General features: G+C 40.6%; 1 protein-coding gene and 1 long non-coding RNA gene across 2 annotated transcripts in view; one reads left to right on the top strand and one right to left on the bottom strand.

The window, feature by feature from the left end:
* Positions 1-3,020, bottom strand: part of notch2 (notch receptor 2) — a 53,130-nt gene extending 50,110 nt beyond the window's left edge. The window contains exon 1 of the mRNA XM_046050504.1: positions 2,676-3,020. Coding sequence (XP_045906460.1) covers positions 2,676-2,748 — 73 coding nt within the window. The 5' untranslated portion in view covers positions 2,749-3,020. The remainder of the gene's footprint in view (positions 1-2,675) is intronic.
* A 10,454-nt stretch (positions 3,021-13,474) lies between these two features.
* On the top strand, positions 13,475-14,495 carry LOC123971486. Its single transcript, XR_006825201.1, has 2 exons — positions 13,475-13,630; positions 13,936-14,495. It is a non-coding gene; the product is annotated as an uncharacterized LOC123971486 (long non-coding RNA).
* Positions 14,496-22,374: the final 7,879 nt, after the last annotated feature.

Genomic DNA, 22,374 nt, shown 5'->3' with positions numbered 1-22,374 from the left:
TGCCTCAGGAATAACAGGCTTTAGCCGAGCTGTTGCGTACAAAGTTGTGATTATAACAGCATTTCCATCTTCACAGTCCTCCTTAGGAGTAAGGTAAAACTGCTCCTCCCCAAATGTGCTGTGATGCAGTAAATTGACAGGTTGGTGACAAGACACAAATGTCTTATGTTCAGTGGATCACAGCTTATTCCACTCTCATGCGCTATATATTCGAGCTGTAATTGTCAGGTTAAGATAGTGCTAATGCAAACCTGCTGCTTCACATTAATAGCTTTCAACTGGCAAACATCTGGCAGGCTTTTATTGTGGAGAAGCTGCAGGAAGCATAGCTGTCTTTGCCACAGCAGTTTGCAAAGGACTCCCAAACAGTATTTGATAAAAATTTGTCTACACCGCCAGACACACAGACATTTTCATACAGTTTTGTTGGTGAATCATTTTTAAATATTCAAAGAATTAAGAAGTCAAATAAGGAAGAGCCACACGGAACTGGTTTAAATAAAAAACTGCATGCTTTAGACGGCCCTTAATGCAGCATGGGTAAACCTCAAACCTCCCTCACGTCATTCAGGTAAGCAAAACCTGCTACCGCCATCCTGTCATATGAAAAACCACTTGCGATGCACAGTTGCTCGCAGTGCAGTACATTACAGTGCAGTGTCCCAACTATTTGGAAGTTCAACATGAGTGGCGGGATAGGTGAGGATGGAGAGAGGAAGAAAAGAAAATCATGGTGCACAAAGCGTATGTGTGTGTGTGTGAGAGAGAGGCTGAACAGAGAGGGAGGGAGGAATGTCAAACACCAACAACATTCCTCTGCCTCTCCTTGCACTGCCTGCAGCACTTTTACATTGTCTTTTTTTCTTTTGTGTAAGGTCTCTGTTCACAAGTCACCTACAGTCAATGAAAAAACATGATAAAGAATTGTAGGGCTGCATGTATCAACTATGAGCTACAAGGCTAAAAAAAAACGTGAGATTAAATCAATTTCACTGCTGTGGCAACCTTATGGAGAGGTTAAACAGGCTACAGACTACGTCTTATTTCTCAGAGCAAATGTAGGTATAGATAAGCAGTACACTGTTGTCTGGAATGATGAAACTCATTCATGGAATTCATGGATTCATGGAAAAAGGTCAAATAAGTATAAGAATAAGAGACACATTACATTGACAGATGAATAAAGGCCTGACCATTTAAATAAACATGCATGGATGAGATGAGAATCATGGTAAACACACCGAAACTCTGTTAAAGATAAGTCCGGTTAAAACTTTACTGATCCCAGGGAAATTAAGCATTTGCGTTTTATCTTGTCTTCAACAGGTGTAACAGTGTTTATGCACATTTGTATTTGCCAAAAAGCATTGCCATAATTTCAAAAAAGTATATAATATCAGTTAGAGAGAAATAAACCAATGCACACTGTCAGCCAAACGTTGCTCTTTTTCAACAACATTAAATTAGAACATGTTACACATCTGTGTTACTACTGAATTGATCTGGTCCACTGGACCTTAATCAGTTCTTCTGTTTGAGGTGCCATTTGGCAGTGTGGTCAGACTAATCCACTGTGAGCGGACCCAAGACCTAAACTATTTCAGGACCTGCTATTGGACTTGAAATAGTGGACACTAATTTGTGCTTAATTAAAGACAGATGCACTAGAAGGCAAACCCAGTATCCATATATATGCTATGTTAAATACACATACACACTGCTACGCTGCAATACTATGACAATTATACAGTACAGGTGAGTGATTTTAGTGATTAAGAGTATTTCCAAATAAACCTAGTTCATTTTAAGAATTTCACTAACTATTTCTCAACTTTTAAAGGTATTCCCTCCTTATTATTTCACATCTGAGAGCATTTACAGAGTGTGCCCTTGCACTGCAGGGCATGCTGGTCACTACCTTGTAACTTGCAGTGTTATAGATGAGTTAGGGTCTTGTAAAGGGAAAAATAAGCTCGTGTCCTCCTGAAACTCAAATTACCCATAATAACATGGTGGATATTTGCCCTAGAATCCACATTTTATCTACTTCTTCATCACTGTCAACTCTCCTAATTCAGCAGGGCAGCCTAAACATGGTTAAGTGTCCATTTTGAATTATTTCTCTTGCTGCTCAACATCTGGGCAGCGGTGCGACTCGTACCCATATTAACCAGACATCATGAGGTGTGTGATCAATTTAAACGTGAAATGGTCCGAGAGTCTTTAAGTATTAATAATTTAATAGAAGGGATAATAAACGTTGAGTTTTACAGTGACACTCTCTCTCCAGATAAGGATGTTATAGTACAATCATATGAAGGTTACGTTAACGTTAGCTAGCGTAGGTTTGCGTTATGTTTTGGGTAAAGGCCACACAAGTAACTTACCTGTTCAAACGCAGCAGGAACGAAACAACCATCGCAAAGTACGGTTAAAAATGCTTTCTATACGTTAGCCTGCCATCTAAAGTCACTTACAGGAACAGTGTTTGGTTGTTCAAAGGTAACTTCTTCAGAGCAACTGACCTAAGTTAGCTAACTAGTGTAAAGTTACAGCAGTGAGAGATGCTACGTCTGCCCCGTGCCCCGCAGATGAAGAGGCAACAAAACGTGACAACTCATTAATTATTAGGACAAAAAACAAACAATGCAGCTTTATCATAATAACACACTTACCCAAAGTGATGTGGATGAAGCAGAAGACAAAGACTAGTGATTTGCCCGAGGAGAAACCGGGGATCTGCTCCATATTTTCTGTAAAATCCACATAAGGTCGCCAGCCCAAAGTTGAGTTGTCTCCTGGGACGGTTAGCTAGTTCTCGCAAAAAAAGAAGTGTCGTAGGAAACGGCTCACGAACAATTAAGAGTAAGAAACTACCAACAGAGCTAAATTAGATTTCAGTGATTTTCACATATGTTCTACAAACCGTCCCGTTAAAACAATTTAAACTACCCATAAATTAAACGCGTACTAGTCCACACGGCGGTGAAAAGGTCCTAAACCTCTCTGCGCTCCCCAGTCACTGAAGTCGCTGAGCGGAGACACAAATACACGTATCCTTCCGCTGAAGTCAGCGCGGATCTACCGTCGGGCTGAAAAGATGGTTAAAAAAACGTATATAATAGCTTATATCTAAATATCGGCGTTTGTCACATCTTTAGAAAATTCGCATTACTCAAAATGTTCGTTATTTTTATCCTGGAAATTAAACAAACCAGAAGTTAAAGTTTTCTTTCTCAGTGTCGCCGTGGCGGAGGAATTTTTTCTCTCATTTTTCTACTTCTCGGAGCCTGGCATGACTCAAAATTAACCCGTTCAAAGATGTGTTTTTTTTTTTCTTTTCTCCTCCCATGAACTGCACGTTTTTTCCCGATATGTCTTTTAACACCCACTCTTACTTGTTTTTTCGTTACAATGATGCCAGGCTGTGTCCCTGCCACATTTCTTCAGCTTTCAGGTTTGCAGGTAATTTATGCGCATGAGAATCTTTACTTTCAAAGAGACGGAGAGAAAAAAACAGGTTAACAGTGACTTCTAGTGATCTCAAAAACAGCAGACGTTTTGTAGACCCAAATCATTATAACCTACGTCATTATGGTACTGTGTAGCTATCATGAAATAATAAAAAAAGACTGAGCGTAGATTATCTTGCTCCAATTTTTAATCACTATTGATGCAGTCTGTTTACCTACAGGTTTCAGGTTAGTCACCACTTGCTCAGGTGCACATAGTTCTGTTCCAGTCCACAAGTTAAATGTTGCTGTAGGACTTTATTGGCGGGGAGGCTTTAAGAGTCATAATTTAATAACAAAAATAATGAAAGGAGAAGAATGCAGTTTTTGTTGAGTAACATAGCATATTATAGTGATCTCATTCTTTTCCAAACGAAAAACATTAACATAAAGCAAAAGGATCACTTTAGTTTTTCAAATAATTTTGTTATCCTTGATTAGTCAATTAAATGATTATTCAATCAATAGAAAATTAATCAGTCATTTAAGTGAGTTTTCAAGCTAAAAGTGCCAAACTTTCCTTGGTCCTTGCACCTCAAGTGTGAAAATCAGCATTTTCCCCCCTTTTTATGTCATTAAAATTTAATATATTTGGTGGTTGAATTGTTGGTTTTTAGTGTTTTCTAGATTAACAGAGGAAATAATTATCCGATTAATTATAAAGTTGAGGCCTACAGTTATCATACAGTTTGTGTGTAATGCTGAGGTTGTCAGTAGCTTACAAAATTAAAATAATTTTTGTCGCATCAGCTACTAAAAAGAAGTTTTATTTTTTTGAAGAGCAAGGTCAGCAATAGTACACCTAAAACATGAGAGAACCCCAGCATTGCCGTCTAAGCTCCCTCACTCATGCACAGACACACTCACACTCACACGCTTTATAAACTGTTGGTGACCACAGTAATCCCAATCTAATTATCCCTTATCAGCCTGAATGATCCAGGTGTAAATCACTGGCTCATCACAATAATAAGACCATATCTCATCCCAGTAATTTGTTTGTCTTTACACCCCGTTAGAGAAACACTGCTGAGCCTCCTGCTGCTGCGACCGGCCCTCTGTCCTCTATTCAACCCTGCTGAAAGGCCGGGAAACGGGGGGAGCAAATTGATCTCCTCAGGGGTCTGTACTGACAATGCTTTTGTTGCTGTGGCCAATGTCAAGCTCTTGCTCTCCATGCGTGGTTGGGTGTCAGGTGCTGGCATCACAACAAACGCCATTCAGGCAACTTGGTCAGATGCTGTTTTTGCTGTTAAACCACATTTCGTGTTTGCTTATACTTCTTAACTATCACCAAAACATATAAATATACTGCCACAGATACGTCGCTTGCCGAGTTATCCCTGCATTTTTGTCCCAAGATTGTGAGGTTATCATATCAATTCAGAATTCCTGCTACACTTTGATAATCCTCTCATTTCAAGGTAAAGCCGTTGGTCATGTGAGCCAATAATGTGATATATATCTGAAGATCACTGTGTCTGCAGTGCTGTTTTCCTAATGATGTCACTCCAGATGTGGGCTTTGAGAAAGGGCGTGGATCTGCCTCGTGAGCAGAAAAAGCTCATTTGTTCCTCTTTGCCACTGTTCTGATAAAAGGCTTCTACCACGGATGTTTGACACCTTTTCAATGAAGAAAAATAAAGCATCTGAAAACAAAGTGTTGGTGCTTTTAATCCCTTTGAACCACATTTGTATTAATTCCATCAACAACTTCAAATCTATTGTTTGACATGACAAAAACACCTCAGACTTATCAAATAACAACAGTAGATTAAATAATTGTAGTGTTGTCAGTACTGAATACTTTAACAAACCACATTAAATATTCATTTTATTAGCAGTAAATACTGTCAGAAACCAAAGGAAATCAATGGGTGTGTTACCAAGACTTTGGATCCACTGCATTAGTATTAGTAAAGTAATGAACTCGGCCTGGATCAGAGCCATCAACCTCTGCCACGCTGGTGGGAGAGCCACTTTCATCACTGCTGGGGCTCTTCACACTGGTTTGGAGCTTATCAGTCAGGGTGACTCCAGCTGTCAGCCAGTAGATTTATACTGCAGAACACAGCATTTAGGAGGCAGATAGTAATGACTGATTACACTAGAGAGAGAGAGTGTGTGGGCACACTCCCCTTAACCATAAACATGGCATCTTCCCCCACTGTGATAAACGGAAACCAAATCGGTGCCTGTCATTTAAGAAGTCACCCGGCCTTTACGTTCTAAGACGGCAGCCGGGAGAGGCAGTATGAAGTGTATATATGATGCCTTTCTATAATTAGTTGTGGCAGGGGCTGATTCACTTTCCCAGCTGTGGCAACTGTTTTGCAGAGGCAGGTCTTGTTCATTGGTTCTGGATGCTTCTATGCGACACTTTATACTTATAATTACACTTTTTGCACTGTAGCATTTTACAAACAGCGCCATTAACCTTTAATGCACCTGTGTATGCTTCACTGAGATCAGGTTTAGTTAAAGCACGTGTTGACTAGCAGGCATTTTGTGCTGGCTTTGCTGAGATGAGCATAAACGTAGAACATTAGGTGTGAAGTTTTGAAGCCCCCTGTGCCCTCGTCAAGACTCTTGCACATGTGCCCGGAAGCATCGTCTGTCTAATGTCGTCTTTACTGTGTAAGCAGATCTGGGGGACAGGAAGCTTAAGGGGTATATTTAGGGTTGATTATCACGTCCTTTCTCACTGACCTGTTTTGACTCCTGTAAAAGAAGCAGCTTTACATTTTTGTTGTGTGTGTCTCTTTCTGTAACAGGCTAAAATACCTGTGGATATATTGAGTGAAGGTTTGAATTAAATCAGGCGAGCTCGGGTGGAAGGTGATGTTCTGCTCTGTGGCCGGGACTGATAACAAGTAGTATGTAAGTTGTAAGAGCACATCAGATTAGTTGACTTTCAGATCCCCTCGACACACGCATCAACATGGAGAGTTTGGCCATTAGAGCCGGGTCATCAAGATGAGAAGCCACATGGTGTCTAATTTACAGAGAGATGCAGCACTGATACGAGGGTTTATTTAATCACAGTAAATCATTTTCCTGTGTGAACTTCTGTGTGTTATATGTGCCAAAGATCAACATTGGGGCAGATAATACACATAATTTACAAAAGCACACAAATCAACACTAAATCAGTTTAATGATTTACTTGGTTAGACATGGGATTATTTTCAAAAAAAGTTAACATACTTGCACACACTTTTTTTTCTGGCCTCAGTTTTATTTTAAAATATAAAAATAAAGGTGGTGCCACAGATAAAAAGAGTAATTTCATAATGTAACTACTGAATATAATCACTCAAAACTGATTTACTGTGAACATACAGTCGTGTTATTTAATTTGCTGTCAAGCAGATGAATCACTTTGCCAACAGCGTCACATTTCAGACAACATGAAAAACAAGGAAAAAAGTGCAATGTCATCTCCTGCAGATCTCATTAGTTGTCGATATTCTGTGGCTTTGAATATATAGTATATGTTACACTTAAGTAGTGTTTTGCTGTTGTCAGCTTCCTTGAGGAAAGCAGGTATGTTCGTGTGAGGAACCAAGAGAGAGTGTGTTTGTGAGATTGAATGTGTGCGTCATGGCGTTCCACAGTGGTCAAAGGTGGAGAGTCAGCGAGGGCCCGATGTGGCCGAGCGTGATGTGGGCAGAGACCTGATGAGGAGAAAAGAAGGGGGGGTTGGCAGAGAGGTGAGGAAACAGGTGATGAAGGAAAGGTGTGAGGAGGAGGAGGAGGGACGTGTGTATGTGAACACATCCTGTAAGGTGACCTAGGGCTCTGGCAGGGCCAGGTGGACAGGAATGTGCTGTTGTGTGTGGATGGGATCCTCCCTTGAGCGCCCCTGCCTGCCCACCGTCACCCCACACTAGCAGGCTATTTATATTGCACTGTGGGAAAATAACGGCCTCGGCAGTGTCATCTGGGTTCTGCAAGGTTTATACTCCCCACACACACACACACACACAACCCAACTCCCTCAGTCACAAACAACTTCAGCATATTAGCTTTGTACACTACTGGTGCTCTCAATCATCATTGAGCCACGCTAAAGCTGGATTCAGCTGTTTTCAACCCACAGTGAATGGCTTAGACTTGACTTAGAGGAGCAAGTCGCTAAGCTAAAAACATGGCAAGTAATACTTGGGGCTATGACTAGGAAATAGATTTTAAGAATACTTAGATAGGATTTTAAATACACTAACACACACAGGCACACACAAACAATGTGCACGCACTCATGCATGCAATATTCTCCTTTGCAAAGAAGAAAGGAAGCAAACATTCCTCAGTCTAAAATGTGCTTCAGGAAGAACGCTCTGTAAAAGGTAAATATGGAGCTAAATATAAAATAAAGGTGTACATGATGAAACAAATCAGCACAGTCAACATTTCTCTTGACTTGACTCAAAAAAAAAAAAAAAGTGTTTCCACCAAAGAGTAATTAGAATCACATTTTTAGTTTTTTAGTTTGGTACCTCCTTTAGTCCATAGTTTTTAGTGGAAGACACAAATAGTATGATGAATGTCAAATGGTGGTCACTAAAGTATGGCACTGAGTCAGATTAACCCAAATGAATCAAAATCTCTTATGTGAGCTAAACCTAAAATATGATGCAACAGATATTGGACAAAGCACATACAAAGTAAACAGCCTTCACCAAAGTTAAAGATGAAACAATGACTTTTTAAAATGACTTTATGATGGAGAAAATCCAACTTGGTGTGGGACACTTATGGTTGTTGTTAAATGCTGTAAGGCAGGAGGTACGTTAAGATGGTGGGAGTGGGACTGATTCAGTAAAAGGAGTTACAGTAGAGGACCTGAAGTTAACACCATGATCTGCCATCTCCCACCCAAGGTCATCTCAATCTTTCTCTCATACACTAAGGTTTGACACATTTAAGCACAGATGTATGCACGCTACAAGCACACTTTTGTGTGCACAAAAATACTGAAATGCGCATCTTGACCTTCTGGGTCCCTGCAGCCCAAGGGTGCAGTAGGTCAAAGTAATCTGCCAAAGTCCGTGATGCTTACCACACAGATGGGATTAGAACAACAGGGGCAGGGTAGAGAGGAGAAAATATATTGAAACACAGTATGTTGGTTGAAGTGCATGAATGATTGCCTTGGTTTTATTAGGTATACATAACACACTTGCCCAAATATAGACAAAACCCGGACGGCCTGGGAAAAAAAAAACTCACATTCAAATTATGGGAAACATGAACATGCAAGGGGGGGAAAACATGAACAAGAGCTTAATTATTATAGTCATTCACTCATCTCTACTACTTTCCTTTCTTTCAATAAAAGGTTTTACTACCTGTTCTTTTAAAAAATTTATTCTGATTGATGTCGATTGGAAATGGATTTGTACATCCCTCCCTGGCTGAGGCCTTTTCAAGTCATTCTTTGCATTTTCTCCATGCTCAATTCACAACACATGTGCAGACCGTGCTTTTTCAATGCATATTTGTGTGTTTAACCCGCACGCTGAAAGTTTCAGATAGCGTAAAGTGAGTGCGCTCGCCATATCTTCCAAGGTTAATTGTATCATAAATTCACTAGCTGCTAAAAGACAGGCATGGCTGGAATTCACACTTGAGCCCTCACTCTCTCACAGGCACAACTCAGCATTGTGTGTGTGTGCGCTTGCGTGTCAGATATGACACTGTTAATAAACCAATGATGTTATCTGTTTGACGGAACGGAGAGATAAATGGGAAACGCTGGGAAATGAGAGAACGTTCTGAGGGGAATGTTTAGCCTTTAATGTACATCACATTAAAATATGAATCTGGGACCTTACAGAACTTAAATGACAAACAAATACATCAAAAGGTGTGTATTTAACCAGGCATTGACGCATGGCCCTGTTCAAAGCATCTCTGCTTGTGTGATATACATTTGTGAAAGTCTTTAGTTCCTCCTCTTTCTCGCTTTCTTTCAGATTTCTCTCTTCCCATTCTACATCCTGTTTTTGTTTATGGCATATTCTTACACACAGAGGGCAATTCTTTGAGATGTGGGTATATATGTAGTGCTGGGAAAAAGGATAATTTATTACATCCATTTTATTACAGAGTTCAAGACTCATGCAGTATTATGATGGCAAGGTGTGAGGGGTCATCATTGGTCTGCCATGAGGTGATAAAGAATACACAGAGTGCAGAGCAGGTCCAGGCCTGTGGGATACTCCACACTGACCCCCCCTGTGAGAAGTTGCCAGTTCCCAGGACCCAGTGTGTACGTTTGGGGGGCAATAACTCACCAGGTCCCTTGACTTCCTCTTTCGGCCTTCTGCGTTTTATGACCCTCTCCTCTGCCATACAGCTGCTGTCTCCGCAGCTTCCCTTTGCTCTTATTGGATTAGACAGGAGTTTGAGGGAAGAAGATGAAGGGGAAGTGACTGGGAAGCAGCTGGGATGAGGTGGGAAGCTGGTCTGATATGGGATGAAACCCATTTTTTTATCATGGCCATTACAGATGACAAGATGGACGCAACATCCCTTGTTGGGGTGCACATCTTACTGTACCTTCCCACCACACTACAACCTGTATGGTGGGAAAATAGTAGTCTGATAATCTGAAGACTGAATTAACATTGTGTTTTCAGTTCATTTCACATTATTTCAGGTTTTTAATTAAAGCCCTATTCTTTCAACCTATGTGCAGGGGGAGAAAGAGTTAAATCACATCTCTTGACTACTGTGAATTTACAGAAAAATCATAATTAAAAGCCTCCACACTAAAATCGTTGGGACAAAACTGACCCAGTTTGGCTCAACGTAGCACCTACTCAGTAATGGGTCAACGTTACCCATTACACATGGGTAAATCACCCAAGAGACCACCCATGCTAGTGACATCGCTCTATGGATGGTAATAGTCTGTTGGTCAGTGCACCTCTTTGGTCCAGACAGAAACATTTCTTTACATCAACTTTTAGATTAACTGCCATTGGATTTTGTACAGATATTCAAGGTTCTCATATGAAGTATCTTCCTGAATGTGGCGATGCCATGACTTTCCCTATTGCTCGAAAGTTATTGGATGGACTGCCGTAGAATTTGTTACAGAAATCCATTGTCTGAAGAGGATGAATTGTGAAAACTTTGATCCCCTGAGTTTTCATCTAGCACCATCATCAGGTCAAAATTTCTGACTGTCTAACACTTTTTTGATTGAACACCTGCAAAGTTAATGTCATTCACATCTGTCACGGTTTGGTGTGGGTGAGGCAGGTTGGAGGACCCAAACACAGGACGCAAGGCAGGAGGAGGTACAGTACAAACCAAAAACGAGCACACTTACAGGTGAGTGGCTGAATACAGAGTCCAAAAACTAAGTTAGTCCAAACAGAGATCCAAAGGGAGCAGGGAGCAGGGTGACAGGGAGACACGACAAGCAGGCAGACACGACAAGCAGGCAGACAACAGGAGACCTCACAGCAACTCCAGGAGACAGCATACAATGACCCGACAAAGACAAGACAGAAACACCAGGTACATACATACATACATACATACATACAAACACACACACACAGGGACTAACGAGCAGGGCGGGAGCAACACAGGTGAAGGACATGAGACTAACGAGGCAGGCAGAGAGAGAGAGCGCAGAGGAAAACAGAGACTTGACATGACAAGCAGACCTGGGGCAGAGTGAATAAGCGACAACACAGGAACGCACACATGTTACAAAATATCAGAACACAGAACTAGAACACAAGACCAGGAGTAAACACTAAAGACACGAACTAAAGTACAAGACTAAGAACATGACATGGAATCAAAGACCAACTAAATAACAGATAATGAACTGACCAAACAATAACTCAGAGAAACTCAAAACACAACAGACTATAAAGCAGATACTGGACACTAGACAGGACAGAACCCAAAACTCAACATACTATAAGGCAGATACTAAACTCAAAAGTGCAACACAAAGAATGGCCGACCTCATGGCTGACAACATCGACCTCAGCTGTACTTTGCATTTGGTGTTAATTAGCATTATGCTAGCATGCTTTTATGCTAAACAAGGATGGTGAACATGGTAAACATTATACTTACTTAGCATCAACATTGTAGCATTGTCACTGTGACCCTGTTAGTGTTTTTATGTTAGCATTGAGTTCAAAGCAACACTGTGCATACAGCCTCACAAATACAATAGCATGGTTGTAGACTCTTAGTCTTGTTTATATTAGTGTGTTTAGCTAGTAAAACAAAGGTTGCAAACTGCTAGAAATTACGTAAGCTCTTTTTAAATGTACACGTCACTATTTATTGCTGATGTGTATAATAGTGTGTTAAACACTGGGTCAAAACTGCTATACTATACTGGGGAACAATGAATGCATGTGCTTGTGAGCATGTCTGCTAATGTGATAAAGTTAATTTGCCAGAAACATGACTGAAACTCTCCTGCTGTGTCTGAATTTGCATACTTGACTGTTCAGCTGTTCAGCATTAAGTTGAAGGTCAAGGTCAAGGTCACGTTGTTTTAATGTCCTGTTTCTTTAAGATTGCACAAGACTCGGGAGAAGTCGAGTGTGGGTGGACAGTCTTGTGGTTGTGTCTGTGTCTTTGACAGGAAATTTAATGAAGATAGGGTAATATGAGTTGGCAACAGTACACACCGCAGGTTTTGTTCTTGAAAACTGATAAATGTGTAATAGGCACTGCAACCCTTCTAGCCATCTTGGTTTATGAGTGAATCTGTGGGTGTTTCAATCAGGCTGTGTGTGTTTAGTACATGCTCCATAGTCCTGACCCCTGATCACACAAAGTATTTTAATCCAATCAGCTTCCTTTTCACATGACTGTCACACACTCGCTGCTGCTATGGCAACGTGCAGAGGAAGGAGAGAAAGTGCTGGAGTGAGAGACAGGGGTATGTTGTCCTCTCTTTAATCACGCTGACATTTACACAGGCGTAATCAAACACATGGGTTTTACACTTTAACTATGTGGTAATCAAGTTTCTCTTCCTTGTTTCTGACGTCACAAAGATTTTTTGAAGGTAGTCTAGTGCCCTTTGAATTAAAATAATGGCAGTGTTTTAAAATCTATGCAACATGAAATTCAAGGGTTCATACATTTCTTTCTCTGGAAGGTCAGGTTTTAAGGCAGACAGGTTTAAATGTAGAGAGAATGGCTAGGCAAACAGTGACATATTTATAGTGTACGACCGAAACTGACGAAGATAGACAGGACAGGCATGGCTGCAAACATGAAATATGCACAATCTGACACATGACAGCACCAGTATTCAGAAACACAATTAGTAAGACATAGGAATCTACAGCAGAGACAAAGGCAAAAAGCAGCATTCAGGCAATGAAAGATATTTTAGTGGAACAAGATTACAAAGAAAGATAAGTGATCACAACTGAGGCCAACTCAAAAATGCCCACTTCCCTTGAGAGGTGAAAAGGTTATGCTGTGCCCTGTGGTTTGCTTTTGGCACGCTACCCTCTGCTGCTTCTCATTTTTTTCTCTGACATTTCCTGTTCTACCTCACGTTAAAGAATCAGATTGCTGCTCTGTTAAAGCTTACTATGCTATCAGTTGTTTCATTTACTGTTATGTGTGAAAACAGTCCCCCTCCCCATATTCTCTTACCCCGGAAGCTGCATCTTTTAAAATTAATTATTTAAAGCTCAGCTAACAGGAGGCCACTGTCAGCACAAGTTGCAAGTCAGGCAGATTTAGAGCCTAACATTTGCACTTCATCAGTGAGCAAAGCACTCCACCTGCTGGTCAAGAGTGGTATCGCCAACTGTGTGTTTATGGTGGCAAACACCATGAAATAGCATGAGGGTCAAGTATTTCTGGATATTTACGAAACAATATCTGTGGAAGTGACACTGGCTAGAACCAATAGAAATAACTAAATAATAATGTTATAACCGGTAGGGCCCTCTGAGTTTCCTACTCAAAAGTTGGGTTGCAGCTGCCACCAGACATTAAGGAAGGATGGTCTCGGCCTCGGAAATCGACCTCTAAGATCAAACTGGCGAGCATATCCGGGAGATCGTCACCGCTGGGGCGTTGGTGAGGCTGAAATGCATGACCAGGTACGCGAAGTCACCCAATGGGCTGTTGAGGGCTGTCTTCCAGCTGTGGCTCAAACACAGGGGGAGAGGATAGGCCCTACTTGTTTTGTGTATTTATTTATTTATTTATTTACAGCAATATCATTTAAACTTCAGAAGTCCATGCATGGCCAATGAGTCTGATATTTTGTTGTTGGGCTGTTGGTGTATTTCTCCGACTAGAAGGTAGAGGAGAACCAGGAAGTAGGTTAATAGGGCAGTCGTAAGATCTATGTAGAGGCATCAACTGGGCTTGTAGTTTACTGAATATCTCTCTGAAATCACAGGGGGAACTCAGAAGAGATCAGGTGACTCAGGTGAAGGAGCCCTTGAGCTAAGAGTTGGATTGAGAACGGACTGGAGACAGAGTGACAAATGCTTGACTGTTGAGCTTGAAGAACAGTCAATGTGTGGGTTAGTCAAGTTTGAGCTAAGACCACTGGAGCATGAGGAGAGTTAATAACTTGCTCACATTGCCATTGTGACTACAGAATGAAATGATTGTAAGCATATGAATATTGCTATATTTCATTGAAACAAGCCATTAATTTAAAAATGTATCCAGTCAGTGTGTTAAACATGTTTGAGATGATAAAAAAGGACTTTCTTCTAATAATGGGATCCAGTATGGCACATGTCTGATGATGATGTCATGATGTCAGGTTGTGCAAACAGAAAATCATTTTAAATTTCATCCCAACATTTTCAGAGCTATTAAATACACCATCTTGAACTGTGAGAAATGTATAAAATGATGAAGACACATTGAATTTTCCATTATGTAACATGTAGCTGCAATGATGTGTTGGAACAAGCGTATAGAGAATAAAAATGCAATATTATTAAACATTGTGGATGTTTTTTTCTAATTGTAAAGCTAAAATCAGGGTTCAATAGGTTTAAACTATTAATTTTTCTGTTGACTTGATTTGGTATAACAGATAAGGAATATTCAGCATAGCACAGTGATTGCATTTTTCCAAACCTGTAGGCCGTCTGACACACTGACAAGCAGTCACATTTTCTAAAAAATCTAATCAAATAAGAGACCCTTTCTTCACAACATTGCCGTTAAAACAAACTCCTTGCTTAGTCTAAGAAGTAATGTGCTCTGAGGTGGTCATTATATCCAAAATAAGTTGGGCCTTTTTCTTAGTATTGTGGGCATGCTTTTTAAAATCTTGAGATCTTATTGTCTTGAATATCCCTATAAAAAAGGTACAGCTATAGTCAGGAGGAGTAGAAGAATTCCTCACACACACCATTTTAATCAGCAATTAGTCTAACCCCCACCTTCTTTAACTTTTAATACTGTTATGTGGTTGAAACTAAATGGTTAGCCATCTTGCATAATGTCAAAATAAAGTCTGTAGGGGTTTCAGTTAGCTCAGTTGGCAGAGTGCACGCCCCATGTACGAAGGCCGAGTCCTCCCTGCAGAGGATGTTTGCAGACGTTGCTGGATGTCACCCCCACCCCTCCCTCTCCCCCAACTTTCATGTTTCTCCTTGACTGTCGTATCCAATTAAAGACTAAAAAGCCCCCCAAAAGGCTTTAAAAATAAGTCTGTGGATGCAGATTTAATAATAATCTTTCTGTCCTGTTCCATGTCATGCAATAGTTCCAATAAAGTCAAGCTTCTTCTGATGCATTCAGGTATGATTTTATTTGTTTTTAGAAACATACACAGCAGGCAGCTCTGAAAGCAGGTCTGTTCTAAAACCAAGATGGTCGGATGCTCTGCGTTTATAAAATAAATAGATACGCATCAAGAAGACTTGTGGCATCCTCAAAACCTTGCATAAAAAAGCATGATTTAATATTTGTCTCTGGGGTTTTTCAACAAAACAAGATAATCTTTAAATAAATTGTCCTGCTGACTTTGAGAAAAAATGTTAGATACAAACAAATTTCTATGATGCACATACTTGTAAATACATTTTGCACCTCAACATTGTTAGTAGCATCATTCATAGCATGATCAGCATATTTCTTTTATTTACAAAGAATAATTGTACCAAAAGGCAAATCTTCTTAAAATTCTTATTTATTTTCAAATATACAACAGTTGCCAATGTGAATAGATACACACAACATTTTCAATGTTGGCTCACTCACTCTACATTTCTATCAACATTTTTATAAAATACAATTTTCCCTGCTGTTTGAAACAATTAGACTAAAAAGTCAAATTCAGGTACAGTTATCAGAAGCCACCACGTTTGGGGTATACCCCTTGAAACCTTTTATGTATTATCATGGCTCACAAACTTGCACACAACATCCACTAGGGTGTCATGTATGACAACGGATGCATTGACAACGGATGTATATAGAGCGATTCCTTGTATTTTAACTGATTTGTTGGGTAAGCATAGTATTTAGGACCTCCTGACACATATTCAACAATTCATCATCACCAGTATCTGTCTCTTGGAACCAGATCATACAGCATAAGACATGCATATTCTGTTGTCAAGGAGCCAATTAAGATGTTTGTCTTCAGTTTTTTTGCATGTCCTCCATGCTATGTTCAGACACAAATTTAACTGCCTGTCATCGTACTGGTCACTAAATATGTAGCAGGCAAATTGTTCAGGGTCCATCACTAACGTGCATGTAGCCTGATTTTCACTCACCCCAGAAAGTACTTGGCACAGCTTTGTTGACAGCCATTTTTTCTGGATTTAGTTGAATCCCCTCTTTGTCATAGTGATCCTGGGTGTATTTTGCTTTAGAGTCTTCTTTTTTACAAAACTCTGGTAGACTGAAGCCTCCTGCTTCTGCTGTAGAAGATTGTCACATTTCTCTACATACCTAATCAATTTTAGTGACAACAAAACCTTTTTCCAACAGCCATCTTCAGTTTAAAACTTACCCCAAGTTCATGAAAAAGCTCTCAGGATCAGAGTAGTTACACTCACTGGTCTGGTTTTGAATCTCTGCACATGTGACACAAAGGGAACATCAGCTTGCTGTTACAGCGGTATGGACGTGTGGTAGGTAATCCACCCCCCTGGGGAGGTAACAGTAAATTCTAGCAGCCCAGAAAGTCATTTTCAGTGGTTCAAAAAAAAGAAAATCACAGAAGATTGTTTTTCTAGTAGGCTACTTCTAGCACTACAAGTAGCCTAAATTAGGATAAACTTTGCACACAACTTGGGAGAAACATTGCACACAGTAATGCCTACACTAAAATGGAACACAGTATCAAAATGCACATCAAATCAACTAAGGACCTCGATACGGTCAGAATCTTTTCTACCAATAGAGGGAGGCAGAGGGCCACAAGCGTTACCTCTTAATAAGCCCTTACCCGGGTGTGAAATTCCATCCATCCATCCATCCATCCATCATCAACCGCTTATCCTGCATACAGGGTCTCGGGGGGGCTGGAGCCAATCCCAGCTGACATCGAGCGAAAGGCGGGTCGCCAGTCCCTCGCAGGGCAGGTGTGAAATTACTATAATAAATTTGTTACAATGTATAAAACATTACAGTGTCTGACTTACATCGCCCGGTGATGCCCACAGGAGTGTGTAAAACAAAAAACACAAAATGTCACAATTTTTTTTCTCAACATTTCATGGCTGCCCCTAGTCTCACTCAACTAAAAATCTCCTCTGTTTCATCACAATTTTTTAAGTAATTTGATTGAGTCTCTCTCTCCCTCTCTCATATATATATATATTTTAATCACCTTGCCCCTTAACGGTTGATTGTAATTTCAATGTTATTTATACACTGGACAGCCACAGGTAGGCCACGAACCACTAGCTATATCCGGGATGCCATGACAGTGACGGCGGATGACATGCTTGAGACGGTGTGAGGTGATTTGTGGAGTCACGATGATAATGAAGCACAGAAAAAAGCAGAGGCTACTAGCCCCCGGTCCCTCTCTACAGAAGGTACAGTGAGGGAAAAAATTATTTGATCCCCTGCTGATTTTATACATTTACCCACTGACAAAGAAATGATCAGTCTATAATTTTAGTGGTAGGTTTATTTGAACAGTGAGAGACAAAATAACAACAAAAAAATAAATGCCTGACAAAAATTGATTTGCATTTTAATGAGTGAAGTAAGTATTTCATCCCTCTCAATCAGAAAGATTTCTGCCTCCCAGGCATCTTTTATTCAGGTAACTAGCTGAGATTAGGAACACACTCTTAAAGGGAGTGCTCCTAATCACGTTTGTTACCTCTATAAAAGACACCTGTCCACAGAAGCAATCAATCAATCAGATTCCAAACTCTCCATCATGGCCAAGACCAAAGAGCTGTCCAAGGATGTCAGGGACAAGATTGTAGACCTACACAAGGCTGGAATGGGGTATAAGACCATCGCCAAGCTGCTTGGTGAGAAGGTGACAACAGTTGGTGCGATTATCAGCAAATTGAAGAAACACTAAAGAACTGTCAATCTCCCTCGGTCTGGGGCTCCATGCAAGATCTCACCTCGTGGAGTTGCAATGATCATGGGAACGGTGAGGAATCAGTCCATAACTACACAGGAGGATCTTGTTAATGACCTCAAGGTAGCTGGGAACATAGGCACCAAGAAAACAATCACACTACGCCGTGAAGGACTGACATCCTGCAGCGCAAGGTCCCCCTGCTCAAGAAAGCACATGTACAAGCCCGTCTGAAGTTTGCCAGTGAACATCTGAATGATTCAGAGGAGAACTGGGTAAAATTGTTGTGGTCAGATGAGACCAAAATCGCGCTCTTTGGCATCAACTCAACTCGCCGTATTAGGAGAAGGAGGAATGACCTCCCAAAACATCATCCCCACTGTCAAACATGGAGGTGGAAACATTATGCTTTGGGGGTGTTTTTCTTCTAAAGGGCAGAGGACAACTTCACCGCATCAAAAGGGACGATGGACGGAGCCATGTACCATCAAATCTTAGGGGAGAACCTCCTTCGCTGAGCCAGGGCATTGAAAATGGGTTGTGGATAGGTATTCCAGCATGACAATGACCAAAAACACACGGCCAAGGCAACAAAGGAATAGCTCAAGAAGAAGCACTTTAAGGTCCTGGAGTGGCCAAGCCAGTCTCCAGACCTTAATCCCATAGAAAATCTGTGGAGGGAGCTGAAGGTTCAAGTTGCCAAACGTCAGCCTCGAAACCTTAATAATTTGGAGGAGATCTGCAAAGAGAAGAATGACGACATCCCTCCTGAGATTTGTGCAAACCTGGTGGCCAACTACAAAAAACATCTGACCTCTGTGATTGCCAACAATGGTTCTGCCACGAAGTACTAAGTCATGTTTTGCCGAGGGGGTTTACTACTTATTTCACTCATTGAAATGCAAATCAATCGATCTCTCAAAGAGACAGGACCATACAGCTCGTTTCAGAGAGATGCTGAAATGAGGCGCTATGTGAAGGGCCAGTGAAAAAATCTGAATCATGCAAAGCTGCCACAGAGGAGTCACATAACGACAATAACTAGGGCTGGAAATGCAGTATAATAAGTCTCCTTTCACTGTCGGCAACACTAAAGTGGATAACAGCATGTTTTGTGCAAATGATTTTATTCGCACATAGCAGACAGAAGACAGGAAAAGAGAAGGTGTCCTTTCCAGCTGTGGGCAGACGTCGGCTACCTAACACACCTGTAGCTCTCAGCCAGAATCCACTTTTAAATTTAGTCCACACTTGTAAACGTTATACAAAATAAAAAGGACCCAACCAGACATCTTTTTTGCATGCCTACCAACATAAAGGTGCCGGCCCACCCATCAGGGTGCAAGAAAGCGCAAAGGGAACATGGATGCACTCTGTTAAGGTCTGGTTAGGGACTGAACAAAAATGATTGGGGTAAGGCAGGAGGGTTGAATCTTATATTTCACTTTTTAAAAAAGCTAGGCCCTCCGCACTGCTATTGATAATTTTTTAGGTGCTGTGCAAGAATAAAGATATCCTAACTAAAGGGCTACACTTGAATTTTATTACAGACCACTTTATAACACATTTATCTTTAAAAAAAAAAAAAAAAAATGTTTGCCATGAGACTAAATAAATTTGGGGCGAGTAAAATTAAATGACCCTCCCTGCTCTCCTAAAAAAAGTCGGACAACTCTAAAGGAAAAAATATACACAACTCTTCCCCTTTCCTGACCTCCCCCTAATAATTTTTGTCCGGTCACTGACATAATGTCGAAAAAAAATCTGCTGAATAGGACAGGGGTGAAATAGCATTTTGCAAGGCTTCCATATAATATTTTAAATTAAATTACATTTTTTATGTGGTTGTTGAGCCTATACATCTGCCTTAGAATCAATGCCATGTTTCACAAATATGTGTAACTGTGGTACATACTGTATGTTCAGGCCTGTCAAGCAATCACAACTATGATTATAATGTCAATGATGTGCTCAGGATAAATAAAGTTATGGGGCTATTATTTTTTTGTTGCTCTTTTCTGTATTATTAGACAGTATACAAGATAAAATAAATCCTGTTACAGTACATTACAGCTTTGGAAACTCACAGAAAAAGGAAATTTCTTCATCTTTCTCACCAACAACAATCACTCTCTCTCTCACTCTCTCTCTCTCTCTCACACACACACACACACACACACACACACACACACACACTTAACCTATCTCCAAGGCAACTACTAGCGCATAACTGTATAATTGTTAATAATAAAACTATGTATTATCCCATAATTTATATTCAGATCACACATCCATGGACAGGCGAGAACAAAATGGGCGGTGGTATATCTGCAAAGTCTTATTAAGAGCAGGGATCCTGTGTTTAGTCGAAGGTGACAGCTTTTCTTAGTGTCTGCACACTCTGTGCAGCTCATTTTCCACTTCAATAGCCCCCTCCCTCCTTCCCTTTTCCCTCTCAGAGCCACCAGAAGCGCACGTAGACAATGAGCATGATGAAAAAGACACCGCCGGCTGCCAGCTTGGCATAGGTGGAGCGGGTATTCAGATATTTGGCGTCGCTCCTGTACTTCTTTGACAGGCTGGACAAGTTGCTGGCCTTGGAGTCTAGCGCTGCAGGCAGGAGAAACCAGAGGCAAAGGGAACGAGAGTTCAAAACAAAAGGGGAGGGCAGAAAAAGGAGGGGGGGGAGTGGAGACACACATGGACAAAAATCAATGAATCTGAAGAGCATCCCGTTTCACTTTTATTATTCAGAAAGACACACTGCATCGGTTTGACATGAAGAGACAACATGAGCTTACCAGAGAGAGCCTCTCCTCTCTGCAGCACCTCCTCTATGTTCGCCACCATGATCCTCTGTACGTCCTGGAGCTCTGTGTTGATGCTGCCCAGATTTCTTCTCGCTCGGCTGTCAATGTACGACTTCTTGGTTTTTTGGATGTAGGTGTCTGGTGCGGGAGCGGCACAAATAATAAAAGCAGTTAAACGCAGCCATGTGAAGGGTTTTAACTGTCAGGTTAGTTATAAAGATGACTGTCAGCTCTTTGGTAGACTGCTACATCTGTGTGTTTGACCATTTCCCAGCTCCGACAGACTTAACAAGTAACATAATAAACTAAAAGGTGAAGATCCACTCAATGAGGAACAGTGTTTGGGTCTACTCATTTTCTGTGAGACACAAGTGACATTGTCTTTCCAAGGATCGTCATTATGATGCGGAATTGAACAGCGATGCGAGAAAAGTGAGTCTGAAGTTAAAAAACTTTAACTTTATGCAATGGAGAGCAATCTTAGCCTGGAGGCTCTGTTGCGATTTGCCAAAAAACTGCCAAAGAGAAAGCGATGCAGTGGAGGGCCAGTGAGCAGTTGCCCACAGCGACAAGCTGACAGTGGCGGAGCCAGTGTTGTATGATTTATAGCAGGCTTTCACCATAAGGAACTTGCTCATACTTATAAAACAGACCAAACACTATCAATTTTTAAATTTTATTTAGTGATGCATTGAGCTAAATCAGGCCAAATTTTAGTGCCATTTTTATGTTCCCTAACATTTCACATCCCTTGCTTAGAGTCTGCCCTTTGCCCTTTTGTACTGCTGTATCTGCCTGTACCGCATGCAGCCTGTACCGCATGAGGCTATGAGGCACTTGCTGCATGGGTTTTTAATCGTATGTTTATTATTATAGTTTTAGGTCATTTAATTGTTTATATTATAGGGTCTATCCTGAAATGTTCTTTATTCTGTATGCTGCGGGACATGGGAAACAAATTTCCTTCCTTCATGTTTTAACATAGTTGAATGACAATAAACTAAACTGAACTGAGAGGAATTATTATCAGCAGGAGATCAACGTAATGTAGTACACTGATTAAAAATCTGGGAAAAAACAAAGCACTGGTATCTGATTGGGAATTGTTATTGGCATTTACACTGAGTATGATTAGAAAAGGGTACTGAGGGAGAAAAAGTTGGAATAGTGGATACCTGATTTTTATATTTTACCGTAATGAACTGTAATCTATCATCATGTATAGATGTAATGTATCATCACAACTAATATATATATATATATATATATATATATATATATATATATATATATATATATATTACATTACATTTAGCTGACGCTTTTATCCAAAGCGACTTACAATTGTCAGAGGTCGCACGCCTAGCTTGGTACATTTCACTGGGGTGTAGATTAGCTAGTAGCTTAGCTCACTACATTTTCCAAGTAGCTTTTTCAACACTGGCTAGAAGTAATCTATACAATGGCATTAAATGGGAAGAGAAAAAACACAATTCACCAG

This window comes from Micropterus dolomieu, linkage group LG05 (genome assembly GCF_021292245.1).
Source record: "Micropterus dolomieu isolate WLL.071019.BEF.003 ecotype Adirondacks linkage group LG05, ASM2129224v1, whole genome shotgun sequence".
NCBI classification, from domain to species: Eukaryota; Metazoa; Chordata; class Actinopteri; order Centrarchiformes; family Centrarchidae; genus Micropterus; species Micropterus dolomieu.
Note: the sequence above shows the minus strand (reverse complement) of the source record. Positions and strands in the feature narration are given on the sequence as shown.